Source organism: Symphodus melops (assembly GCF_947650265.1).
Source record: "Symphodus melops genome assembly, chromosome: 19".
NCBI lineage: Eukaryota > Metazoa > Chordata > Actinopteri > Labriformes > Labridae > Symphodus > Symphodus melops.
In genome coordinates this window covers 17,990,844-18,002,592 of record NC_136709.1, presented here as the reverse complement: position 1 = coordinate 18,002,592, position 11,749 = coordinate 17,990,844, and the positions used below count along the sequence as shown (strand labels likewise).

At 38.9% G+C, this 11,749-nt stretch overlaps 1 protein-coding gene across 1 annotated transcript; it reads left to right on the top strand.

Annotated features, from left to right (window-relative positions):
• The first annotated feature begins 811 nt into the window (after window positions 1-811).
• On the top strand, window positions 812-5,776 carry crip1 (cysteine-rich protein 1). The gene is made up of 5 exons (XM_079369566.1): window positions 812-1,002; window positions 4,304-4,398; window positions 4,860-4,917; window positions 5,336-5,381; window positions 5,518-5,776. The coding sequence occupies exons 1-4, from the start codon at window positions 963-965 to the stop codon at window positions 5,371-5,373; spliced, it is 231 nt and encodes a 76-aa protein (XP_079225692.1). The 5' UTR covers window positions 812-962; the 3' UTR covers window positions 5,374-5,381; window positions 5,518-5,776.
• Window positions 5,777-11,749: the final 5,973 nt, after the last annotated feature.

The following is an 11,749-nucleotide window of genomic DNA, read 5'->3' as shown; positions in this document are numbered from 1 at the left end:
CAGCAGGGAGGGCCGCTTACTTGTAAATACGAACAGTAAATAATTAAGGACCAAAACTTGGCAGCTATACTTACTTCCACTGGCTACAGTTTCAAAGTTGATTAAAGTCACTTATACCTTGAGCATTGAGGCCTACATGTTGAACATTGTAGACATTTTTAAATCTAAAATTGAATCGCTAACATTTGGACATGTGCCATTGATCTTGCAAAGCCGCGTAGGTCTATCATCTTCATGGCATGGGGTAAAACTCTGAGAAGGACACCATAGGCTGATGACCCCCTAGGTGACCTTATGATCATGAATAGATGCATAAAATTGTCCACTTTGTTGAACTTGGAGACGGTGAGACATAAAATGGCCAGATGTAAAAACAAACAAATAAAAAACAGATAAACAAAAAAAGCTTCTGCACAGTATATTAATAATTTAGTGTTTACTGTGTAATTGTATTGTGCAAGAGCTGTGAAGGTAGTAAACTAGAGGATGAAACGCTTGCAGTCACAGTAACATATCTAAACACAAACTAATTTAATTATTTATTTAACTATTTTAATTGTTAAGCTATATATATATATATATATATATATATATATATATATATATAGCTCTTCAAATCATTTTTGTTTAGCTTCGTTCAACAGATGAGGAAGAATGATATTGCTTGAAAATAAACAGCCTGCACATTTAATCGCACAGTCAGGACAGAAGCCTCTCCCACAGTTCAAAAAAAAAAAAAGAGAAAAAAAAGAAAAGATAGAAAGTTGAGCTGTTTTCTCGTCCTTATAAATACAGGCAGAGCGCACATCTGCACTTCAGATTGAGGCGTGGTCAGTCAGTGAACAGAGTTCATCTGAGTTAACAGGTGGGCGAGTCAGTGCAGCTGCAGTCACACTTCATCCACAGGATACCTCCATCCTCACCGTGTTTTCTCTCCGCTAGACACACACATCTGCTTCAACATGCCCAAGTGCCCAAAGTGCCAGAAGGAAGTTTACTTCGGTAAGTCTCAAATATCTTCTCACTACTTCAACGTATTTCTGCACGAGAGCATTTCCTGCTTCATGAAAGGAGCGACTTTTCTGCAAAATGAGGAAACAGGAAGCTGAGTGACATGCTGACAAGCACATGACTGCATGCAAGCGTTGTAAATGCGTGGTATTATTTTAATAAAACGTTAAGTAGGCCTAAATGATAAATAATGTCTTATTTATAGAGAGTTTTAAATTAGTGAAAGCTGATCTCTTACTTATTAAGAAGCTGCAACCTTGTATGAAGCAGAACTGGTAAAAATGCAGAAACTTCTCTGTAATATGGAATTGTTAATTTGATAAAGAAATATGGTACATATGTCTATGTATACATGTGAAATCAAAATGTCCAATAGAGTATTTTCTTTCATTGGAAAATATATCAATGGACTGAATGGTAAGGAAACAAATGCTCTATAAAATTCAGTAAGCTGAGGAATTGACAGAAAATCCTTTTTTTTTGTATTGTAGTATTTGAAAGAACCTCAAATTTTATTTTTATACTATTTAAACCTCCTTGATATTGAGTCACTTTGGAGTTTAAAGTTTTTGCACTCTGCAGGAATTGAGTTGTCTTTTTGGATGGAGGAGATAAAGTCTGCATGAAGCAGTTGAAGCTTTTTTTTTGTCTGTATCAAGATACATGACTCCATCCTCCCAATCTTGTATCTCTGTCTCATGAGGGTACCATCAAAGCAATTACTGTGTCCAGGGAGCAAGAGGGACAACTCCATTTTGCTCTTTTCTTAATCCATTTACCACATTGCCTGCGTCTCAGTATTGCAATGGAGTAAATCTTCCCCAGAGAGGAGCACTGAGACTGAGGCCAAACCAGAATACAAAGCCAACCCTTTGGACTGTCAGTCAGATGAATTGACTGTGAGACTGGAGAGCCATGCTTACCATCCTTTTTTTTCATGGATACATTTCCCCCCACTTGGCCAAAATAAGTAGCCTCATTTGTTTCGGCCAGAACAAGCAGACCAATATTTTCCCTTCCTGCGAAAGATGAGAGAAAAAATGTTCTTCTTTTAAAATTATATCAGAAGGAAACGTCTGTCTATATTTATTTACCCAACAAACTTCCCTCATAAATTTTGCTCTGCAGTAAGCTATGCCTCCACATTTCACTCACCAAGCCTCCACTTGTGTTTCTGTCTTAATATCTCTAAGCTTTCAGATGGAAACAATCAGACGACTGTTTTCTCACTTATTGATGATGGGGAACTTTGTCCAGTTCCAAAAACACAAAAGCCATAATACAAAAAAAAAAACATGTTGATTTACTGCCTTTCAATTAAATTCAAAAAACTTTATTTATCCCCGGGGGTCAATGCAAAATATTGTATTTACTCTGCAGTCCCTATGCAGAACAAATGACTTTAGATAAGCATTAAATGCATACCATTTTTTTTCCTGCTTATAAACCTAGCATGTCAAATGTTTGTTTAGTCCTTACAAAAAATTAGATATGACATGTTATGTTTTTACATGCAAAACCAGGCCAGCTGTTACCTCTGTATAGTCTCTGAGCTAAGCTAAGAAGTGTTAGCTTTAAGACGACTCGTTGTGAATTGCTGTAGCTTCAAGAGGACCTGAAATTGTTGCTAACCTAAATATCAATCTCCACAAGAAACAAATGACCATGTTGCTATCCAAGAAATAAGCTGACATTGGTGCTCTTTTGACGAAGAATTGAAATTAGGCTACAGACAAACAAACATAAAAGTAGTGTGAGTTCTTTCATTTTAATTTAAGTAACTAATAAAAATTAGCCTTTTTTAAAGGTCCAATATAATGCTTTTCTGGTTTTATATGCTCTTTTTAATGTGTTTTCCAGGTGCCTTGTGCATGGTTAGGCACATCTATTAGCAAAAATTCAAAGTCTGCGGAGCGCAGCTTCTCCCATGCCCTCCTGTTAGCAGTAGCAATAGCCGCGTGAAACGCTAGGTCCCTCGCCCCCCTCATTTGTGTTGTGACATCACAAGACTCAATGGACTAACGGTAGCATTCCCAATACGGTAAAAGGAGCGGGACATATCCAGGAAAAAAGCCGAATGACTGACCAATTACGAGACAGCAGATCGGCCGACCAATCAGATAAGACATGGCACATGTGGGGGCCTGCTCTTTAAGATTTTTCTCCTTGTCTGTCCTGCCTTAGTTCTTGTTATATCATCAGGTTAAATAAATTCTCCTAACATAAAAGCATGCTTCTTTAAACATACACACAAGAAAGAGCAAAACAACATTCATGGGCGTCAATGCAACTAAATCAGAACAGATTTTGAGCTTAAACTACAGGACTCCTGATTACTAAGTCTGTTAGTAGTTTGTTTTCCTAAGTTAACTACTGTAATTATTACGGGTTAGACTTGCTCCAAGCCACACCACATTTTCGCTGAAATGTTTTCATGCCGGTGGCCTGAGTGGCTGACCTCGCCCTGGAGCACTTTCCCTTGTTTCCATTGGCTGTTGCATAATCTCTTCGCAAATCAGGCTATTTTAGGAAAGAAAGGACATCATATCCTAATATTGTGGGAACATTTGGAGACCAGGGGTTTGGCATGAGTATAGATGAAGTTGTAATTTTTACAAATCTGCTCTCCTTCCTGATGTTTATGTAAATATATTTGTTTATGTAAATACATTTGTTTATGTAAATGAAGTTTCATGCTGCTTATTTCCATCTTAGGTTAGAAAGAAACAGCTTTGGTTCTTAACGTGTCTCTATTTTTTTTTCAGCATTTCCTGTTCTTGCTCTGTGACCTCATGCTTTCACTGACCGAGTACCCTTGTTTTTTTCAACTGCATGTAGACGCTTGGCCAGATTGTCACTCGTTATCAGGCTCAAAAGTAATCTGAACTGGTGTCCATCTACTCCATTAAAGGGAGTCAGTCACCTCTCTACTTTTACAGTTCCACGGATGGGCGTTTGTGCAGATCAGCCCTGCGGATAAAGACAATCTTTATCAGAGTTTATGAGGCACGAGGAGGAGTGATTCCCAAGGAACAATCAGTCCTTTTACACCCTCAAGCGCCACACCCAAACAATGTTGTCAGAGTTATCTGCTAAAACATGAAGTTGGTCATCTAAAACAGATCACAGCACTTTGAGCTCATACTTTGGTGAGACTCATCAAATGAACCACAGGCGAGATCAGTGTGTGACTTTGTTAACTCTTACATCCCCTCTGCAGATCACAGTAGCTCTCTTTGCGATTCTTTTCTGTGGTTATGATTAATTTGCTGTCTTTTGGTTTGGTTTGCAGCCGAGAGGGTGACATCACTGGGAAAGGACTGGCACAGGCCTTGTCTGAAGTGTGAGAAGTGCAACAAGACACTGTCAGCAGGCTCACATGCAGAGGTGAGACACCTGAAATGCATGTATTATATATAGGTCTCAGGGTTTCATCGAAAACAGCGCAGGCTTTTACATCACCTCTTACTATGATATTGCTCTTGCTCATTTATACAACCCACAAGCTAAATGCAATGCAATTTATAATTCTGGTCAGGAGCCTCCTGAATTTGTACATGCGGTATATTACTCTGCTAAGCTAATAGTCAAGTGCAGTCTTGTGGGTGGAAGAGTTAGCTAGTTGCCCAAAATCATATGTCCATTAATTGATAAATAGGCACCTGAGATCAAAGGGCGGTTTCCAACAACCTCAAAACTTTCCTGGATGAATCTATGTTACCTGTAAGACTCTGTGTTTATGATGAGCCATCAAAAAACATTTTAAAAGGATACAGCATTTTTACTTTTATTGTTCTTTTTAGTGCACTTTAAATAAAAAAGTTCTGATAAGTCTTTGCTTCTTGCAGCATGATGGCAAACCCTACTGTAACAACCCGTGCTACAATGCATTGTTTGGACCAACAGGTGAGCATTGTTCTCCTCCATCTTTTTTGGCTCACGCTAACATTTGGACAATTCTATCAGCGTGTCTGAACTTTAACTTGAAGTTACATTGTAACATGTATTGATGTGAATGATTGTCCTCTCTTTTGAGGCTCTCCGCCAGGAACGACGCCCTGTGTGAGAGGTTTTTTTTTTTTTTTTTTTATCTGACTTTGTCGAGGCTGTAAATGTTGCTATGAACTCACACACAGTGAAGCAGTTTTTACATCATATGTACATTTCCGTTATCTCAAGTGAAAGAGGCGAGGATCGCTCCTGAGACTTGAAGTCTTCTATGTGTAGACCAGGCCATCGTCGAACTGGTTTATTTGAAACATGATTAATGAAGTTAAAATAACCTCACTGATGTAATTCTCCCTCTTTTTTTTTTTGCACTAAGGATTTGGACGTGGTGGAGCAGAGAGTCACAAATATTAGTAAAAAAGGTAGATCCTTTATGAAATTATTTGCAGATATTTGTTTGTCTCATTCATTGGCATAATATTTGTTTAGATAAAGACAGACGTGGACTCCAAGCAAATAGATCCATTGTACTTTGTGTACTTGATGTCTCATTTGTAGGTGCAGTAAATTGTAGCCTGGGAGCTAGATGGAGGACGCCAACAGTCTCACACGAGTCCCAGTAAAAACCAACAAACAACGTATGCACCCATTCAGAAGCAACATTTTGTCTGCATGACTTTTAATTCAGTCTCGATGATTTCTGTTTTGTATAGCTGGATTGGTTATTACCATGATACAATGATGAAAAGGTTGACATCTAGTCTCTTTGTATTTTTGTGGTGGAAAATCATAATAAAAACTTTTTAAATTTGTGGAATATTTTCGCTTTAGTTTTTTTTTTTTTTTTTTACATCAGAGTCGTTTTTTTGTTTTTTTTGTCATGGATCTCTCTTGGTTTTAAAATGTTGAAGGCATGGAAGCACACAACTCTTACACATCATGTCAAATGTGTTCAACAGTAGAACTAAAAAGAGCAATAAGCTAAACTCTTAAAGTAATTTCTGTATTGGTCAGGTTCTGCTAACTAGGATAACACTATTTTTTGTCACAACAGTATGAAAAATGGTCACAATCCCTTAAAATAATACAAATGAGAACCGTACCTAAAATCCCATATTGATAGCAATGTAGGACTGGCAACTGAAAATAACATGACTGAATGTTAACCTTGGAAACCTTGAGGAGAAAATTGATTTTTGTTGGTACATGAATTATATGACAACTGGTCATAGTCCATCAGCTGAGGAAAATGAGTCTCTGGGATTGTAAGCTCCAGATCAGCAAGTAAATTGATTCTGTGGTGAGTTTGTTTTCCCAACTGTTTCCAGGGTCAGGAATAAACCTTCGGTCTTCAGTAAGATTTAATTGACTTGATCCTGCTCGGAATATTTTAAAGTGTCAGAAGTACATTTTTGTTGGCAGTGATTAGCAGTGATCAAAACATAATCATCAACCTTGCCTGTGCTCTTGCATTGTGGGTACTGGCTCATAGAACAGCTGAGTCTCTGCAGATCCACCAGATGCTTCCTCTTTGGTTCCTTTTCGGCTCCCTATGCCAAATCTTTTTTTTTCTGCAAGGCCACCCTCATTGTGTTTGAATCACGTAGCGGCCGTCCGCCTCAGCCAGTGCCTCTGCCATTGCAGCCTTTGGAGTTGCTATGGCAACAGACACAAACAAAACCCAACAGACAGCTCGTGGGCCTGTCGGTCTGGCTGTCACCCCTTTTCTCCTCTGCAACAAAGACCTTCACTGTCACAGGAATCTGCTCAGCCAAGGCCAGCGACACAAGGCAACTGAAAACATACAGAGGATGTTTGGGAGTAAAGCACTTTTTACTTGCTGTAAAGTGAAATACATGAGCATGCATTGTTCAAATGGAGGGAAGCGTTTCACTGTTTTGACATGGTTTGGTGGAGTGTGTCAGATTCCTCCCGTGATAATAATAGCTTACATTTTCAGAGTGTATATAGCTCTTTTTCACCCAGGCTTCGACACAGGAAATACCAATGATTTGGTTGTCATGGTGATTCATCCGGATGTTTGTGTGCAACCTGCAGAATCTATAAAGTTCACAGAGGTTATGTTTGCCTGCTGATGGTCTCACGGTATATAGGCTACTTGATTTAAGATATTACTTAAAAATGATAGATAGATAGATAGATAGATAGATAGATAGATAGATAGATACTTTATTGATCCTGAGGGAAATTCAATTCAATTCAAATGTTTAGAATTGAGGATTTGCTGGCAATAAAACAGAAACAGCATCATGAAGGCTGTCAGCACTTTTACAGAGACTTACAAGTCAGTCGTTTTTTAGTGTGCTGAGCAGGGGTACAGAGAAGCTGGAGTCATTTACAAATGAAGACTTGCTGTCTCAGCAAGATTCCTTGAGTTAGGAAGCTGTAAAATCAGACCCATAAACCTATTAAAAGCTGGAAAATACATTTAGAGCAACAGCTGTTATTGCTCATGCACATGCTGAGCTGGGCGGCCACGATTCTTTAAGTCATCTTAAAGAAAAGTCTATGTTGTTCTACAACCAGCTAACAAGCAAGCTTGTATGGACAGAGGTTTTACCACCACATTGGTAATCTTTTTTTTTTAAATTTCAGATCAGTTAATAGACCGACTGATTCTGTATGGTATAGAAAGAAAGAATGGTTTAAAGAAGGACTCATTTTACACAGCCAGCTAACACAACAACATCGGCTTCAGGCAATTGAAGCTTGAGCGAAGGATAATTTTCATGCAAACTTGAGTCGAGAGGGGTTTGGAGGTGTGTCGCTGGAGGAGAGCGGAGGCTTCAGCATGGCAAAGGTGTCTCCAAACAGCAGTTTGTTTTGGTTTCATACTCAAGGGTGACATCTGCTGGTTTAAAAAGTCACCCTTCTTTTAAATCAAATGGAAAACACAGACGTCACTTATTCAGCTTTATTTTCAGAATTAAAGACTTTATAAGGCAAGGGGTTTTTTTTTGGTCTCTGATGTTTTTCTAGTGAATACGTGTTTACTTAAGCTGGCACATTATCGCTTATGAAAGACAATCCATTGGCCTTTTAAGAGTTCCCCACAGCAGGTCTGCTCCTTCTCATTTTACGACACCATCTTTACTACTGTTATTTTATTTATTTTTTAAAAAGGAAGAAAAAACACAACACAATTAAAGAATAGGAAAACGACTTGATTTCCTGGAGCACAACGGTAAGACGATAAACTGTATCAGATGTGTGGAGCATGGAAGTCATTAAACCCGGCCTGCCAGTTTTATTACAAACCAGTGAACACACACTTGCCTCAGCTATCATGCTATCTGGAACATCTGTATATCCTCCATGATTAATGTGTTTAATGTTGACCACTTAAAGTAACAAAGTTTATTGTTAAAAAAAAAAAGATCTTTACAATCTCCACACTGTATACTCCACTCAGAGTTTCCACTCCTGGAAACCTTTACACTCTACACGCAGATGAAAACTAACTGAAACTAAAAGTTAATACACATGTGAATGAATATGAATGAACGCACTGATGACGATAACGCAGCGCTAGCTTTAAATGATTTGTTTGGATAAAACTCTGTGGAGCGAGAGTAGTGATGTTTTAGTACACTTTAAGTTAGGCTTTCAAATGTTAAAAACAGAATCTCTTTGAAGGGTCACAATATACATTTTAGGGGTCACAAGATGATTGATGAGAGAGAAGAGAAAAAAACACATTTCAACGTGAAATGACACTTAATGAAATATAAACACAAACACTTTTTGTAAATGGTCTTCAGCTTGTATAGTCTACTCTTCTGACTGCTCAAAGAGCTTCTTACACTGCACGTCACACTACCCATTCACACTGACAGCAGAGGTTGCTACTGTATATATTGAGACCATCAGAAGTAGCTAATTCCCCACCATTCATACCCCACCAACGAAGCAGCAGGGACACACGTGGCTCCAGCACCTGGGGATTAAACCCTCAACCTTGACGACTCGCCCATGTTAGTACTTCAATTTTTCACGAGTTGAAATCAAACTTCTAAGACTTTTTCTCTTTAGATGTAAGGCCTGTCCCTCTCACATCTCACATTCAGAAAAATGTGTTTTGAATCTGTGTTTGTGAGCGCTGCTCTGCTGCCGAAACAACCCATCCACCTGACAGGTGTGGCATATTAAGATGCTAAACAGACGTCATCATTATTACGCAGGTGTGCCTTAAACTGGAAACAATCAAAAATGTGAAATTTGATCACACAGCAAAATGCCAACGATGGCCAAAGTTTTGAGGGAGTGTGCAACTGGAGCAGGAATGTCAACTGGAGGTGTTGCCCGCTGATTAAACGTTTATTTCTCTGTAAGCTGTCAAAGTGTTTCCTTGTGCAACCTGACACAAGAGCGACCCTCTGGATTAATAAAGTCCTGTTCTTGTCTTGCCATCATATCTTAAATATTTTATCGAACACGACTAAAATAGGACATTAGCCAAACTTTTCCTGCTGTCGAACAGTCTTAACATCATTATCAATAGCCCTGCACTGGACCTATATATTTCATTGTATGAAACCCCAAAACATAGCCTGCATAACTACTTGTCTTGAGAAACACAGGGAGCCCTTTCCGCTCTGTGATTCAGCCTCCCCAGCGTCTTGTTGGAGTCTGTATGAACGTATCAATCCAGAGGCCCCAGCAGTGTTAGATTAGCAGCAGATGAGCAATCCATCGTTAGAGGGAGCAGAGTCATGGCTGTTACCCAGCACAATCTGGTTCTTGTTTCTGTAATATCATAACCGTCCCAAATACTCCCTCTGTTCATCTCTTTGTGTTCGCTCCTTGATTCCTTACTTCAATCCTTTCCTATTTATTCCTCCTTTTTTCTCTCAAATCATCGCTATACCTCCTTTGTTTTGCCACCCTCTCTTTCGTTTTACGTTCCCTGGTCTGGGCTGCTGGATGAATCTTTTTCCACTGCGGCTCCCTGTCTCTGATGTGTATAAATAGGCCTCTCGCATTACGATTGCTAATAAGGATCAAATGTTTATGTGCAGAAAAGACGAGCTGCTGCCATTAGGATTTGTACCGCAGCCAGCTTCCCAAAATTGCAAACACGAAGCGGCTTTATCAACAACTCCAAGCCCAGGAGGAATCCTCTGCACTGGAGTAGATAATGAGAGGGCCAGGCCTCTGAGCCTGGGCTTGGATTTCCTCAAAATTGTTGGTGTATCATCCACTGTTATGGATGCCATCCATCCTATCAACCATCTGCTGGGGAGCAAAGTAAAATTATTTTGAGCCCCCTATGCTGATTGGCTACAGCATAATATACAAACTACGTATTACGCACACAGACCATACCTGCAAATTATGATCAGCTGTTTATTTCTGATGTAAAGTTGAGTATGCATGGGGATTTATTCACTTTTAAGACACCCCTGGTGGTCATTTCATGAAGTGCAGTTTTTGCCACTTGAATAATGACTTCATTTTTCAGCTGTTTACTTTTTCAGAGGGGCTTCGAGCTTAATTCTTCCACTTGAGTGCTTCTTAAATGTAATAAGGGGCTTCTTAATGTTGCTTAATTTCATGTTATACTTTTAATTTCAGTATTTTTGTATGTAAGATGGACTAAACTTGTTTTTTTTGTGGTCTGACTAATGAAGGATCTTATCCTCAGGCTGGGACTCATATCACACCTCATTTTAGGCACAGACATAAAGAGCATCATATGTGGGTTGAGCATGATGACGGAGGTGATTCATGTTTTTGCCAAGTGAGTAAAGAGATGAAAAAACCCACATTCATTTCCTCTTCTCTCTCTCACAGCGAGGAGAACAGCTGGTCACATTTGTTAGGTTGTCCATCCACATGTTTTCTGAACGTCGGAGTGATGTGGAGATTTACGAGGCCTGTGATGAAACTCAAACGATGAAAACCTTTTAGAAACATCTTGCTGTGTTGCTGTTTTCCATATCAATGACAATCCTAAAAAAGATTTCCATGAAAGTATGTGAAAAGTCTTGAAAGTTTCGATATAAATTCCTGAAAAAAATGTCTAAGAATGTCACAAAATGTTCCTCTGAGTTATCAAATATTTTCAGTTTCTATGCTGTTACTGTTTTTTCCTTATTTCTGGTGTTACAAGTAACTTTGCATGTTGTAATTAGCTCAAATATTAGGTCTGACATTTCAAAAATAGGGAACCAAGAGTCTACTTCGAGTCACCCATGAATCCAGTGATTGATTTGGACTTTACTGTTTCAAGGTCCAAGGTCCAAAGCTGTGTGTTTGTTGTTTTTGCCTCAAAAAGTTATTATCTGTAAATATGGATTCCAGTTCTAAACAAAGGACTCAACCAGTGCAGGTTAAAAACAACTTAAATACAGTATACTGGCCCCACGACTACGACAAAGATACTGAGACATGAAAGGATACATGACTTCATGATGTGAAGTAGTGGACTCAAATACCTACCCATTATTTTACACTAAATGCAAACAATTTATTTGGCACATATAGTAACAATTAATCAAACTGGGAGCAAAAGTCTCCTCCCAGCAATCCTTCTCCTTGCAGTTTATTGTAGTGTACTTACTGTAAGACACACAGCACAGATAGTGTTACAGCAGCGCCCTCACCAGGTCTTTGTTGGTACTGCGTTCCTTAAACTGCTGCAACAACGCTGCCCCCTTGTGCTACCTCATGTTTTAAACACTACCAGCAACATAAACAACATTTACTTTGAGAGGAAAACATATAAATCCATTGCTCAACACTACTTTTTAATGTAGAAATGTAACTT

What these genes read in the sequence shown, in the direction of transcription:
- crip1 (XM_079369566.1), top strand. Translation starts at nt 963, where the DNA reads ATGCCCAAGTGCCCAAAGTGCCAGAAGGAAGTTTACTTCG. An exon ending in CCAGAAGGAAGTTTACTTCG is followed by an intron (nt 1,003 to 4,303) that starts GTAAGTCTCAAA and finishes TTTGGTTTGCAG; the next exon opens with CCGAGAGGGTGACATCACTG. An exon ending in CAGCAGGCTCACATGCAGAG is followed by an intron (nt 4,399 to 4,859) that starts GTGAGACACCTG and finishes TGCTTCTTGCAG; the next exon opens with CATGATGGCAAACCCTACTG.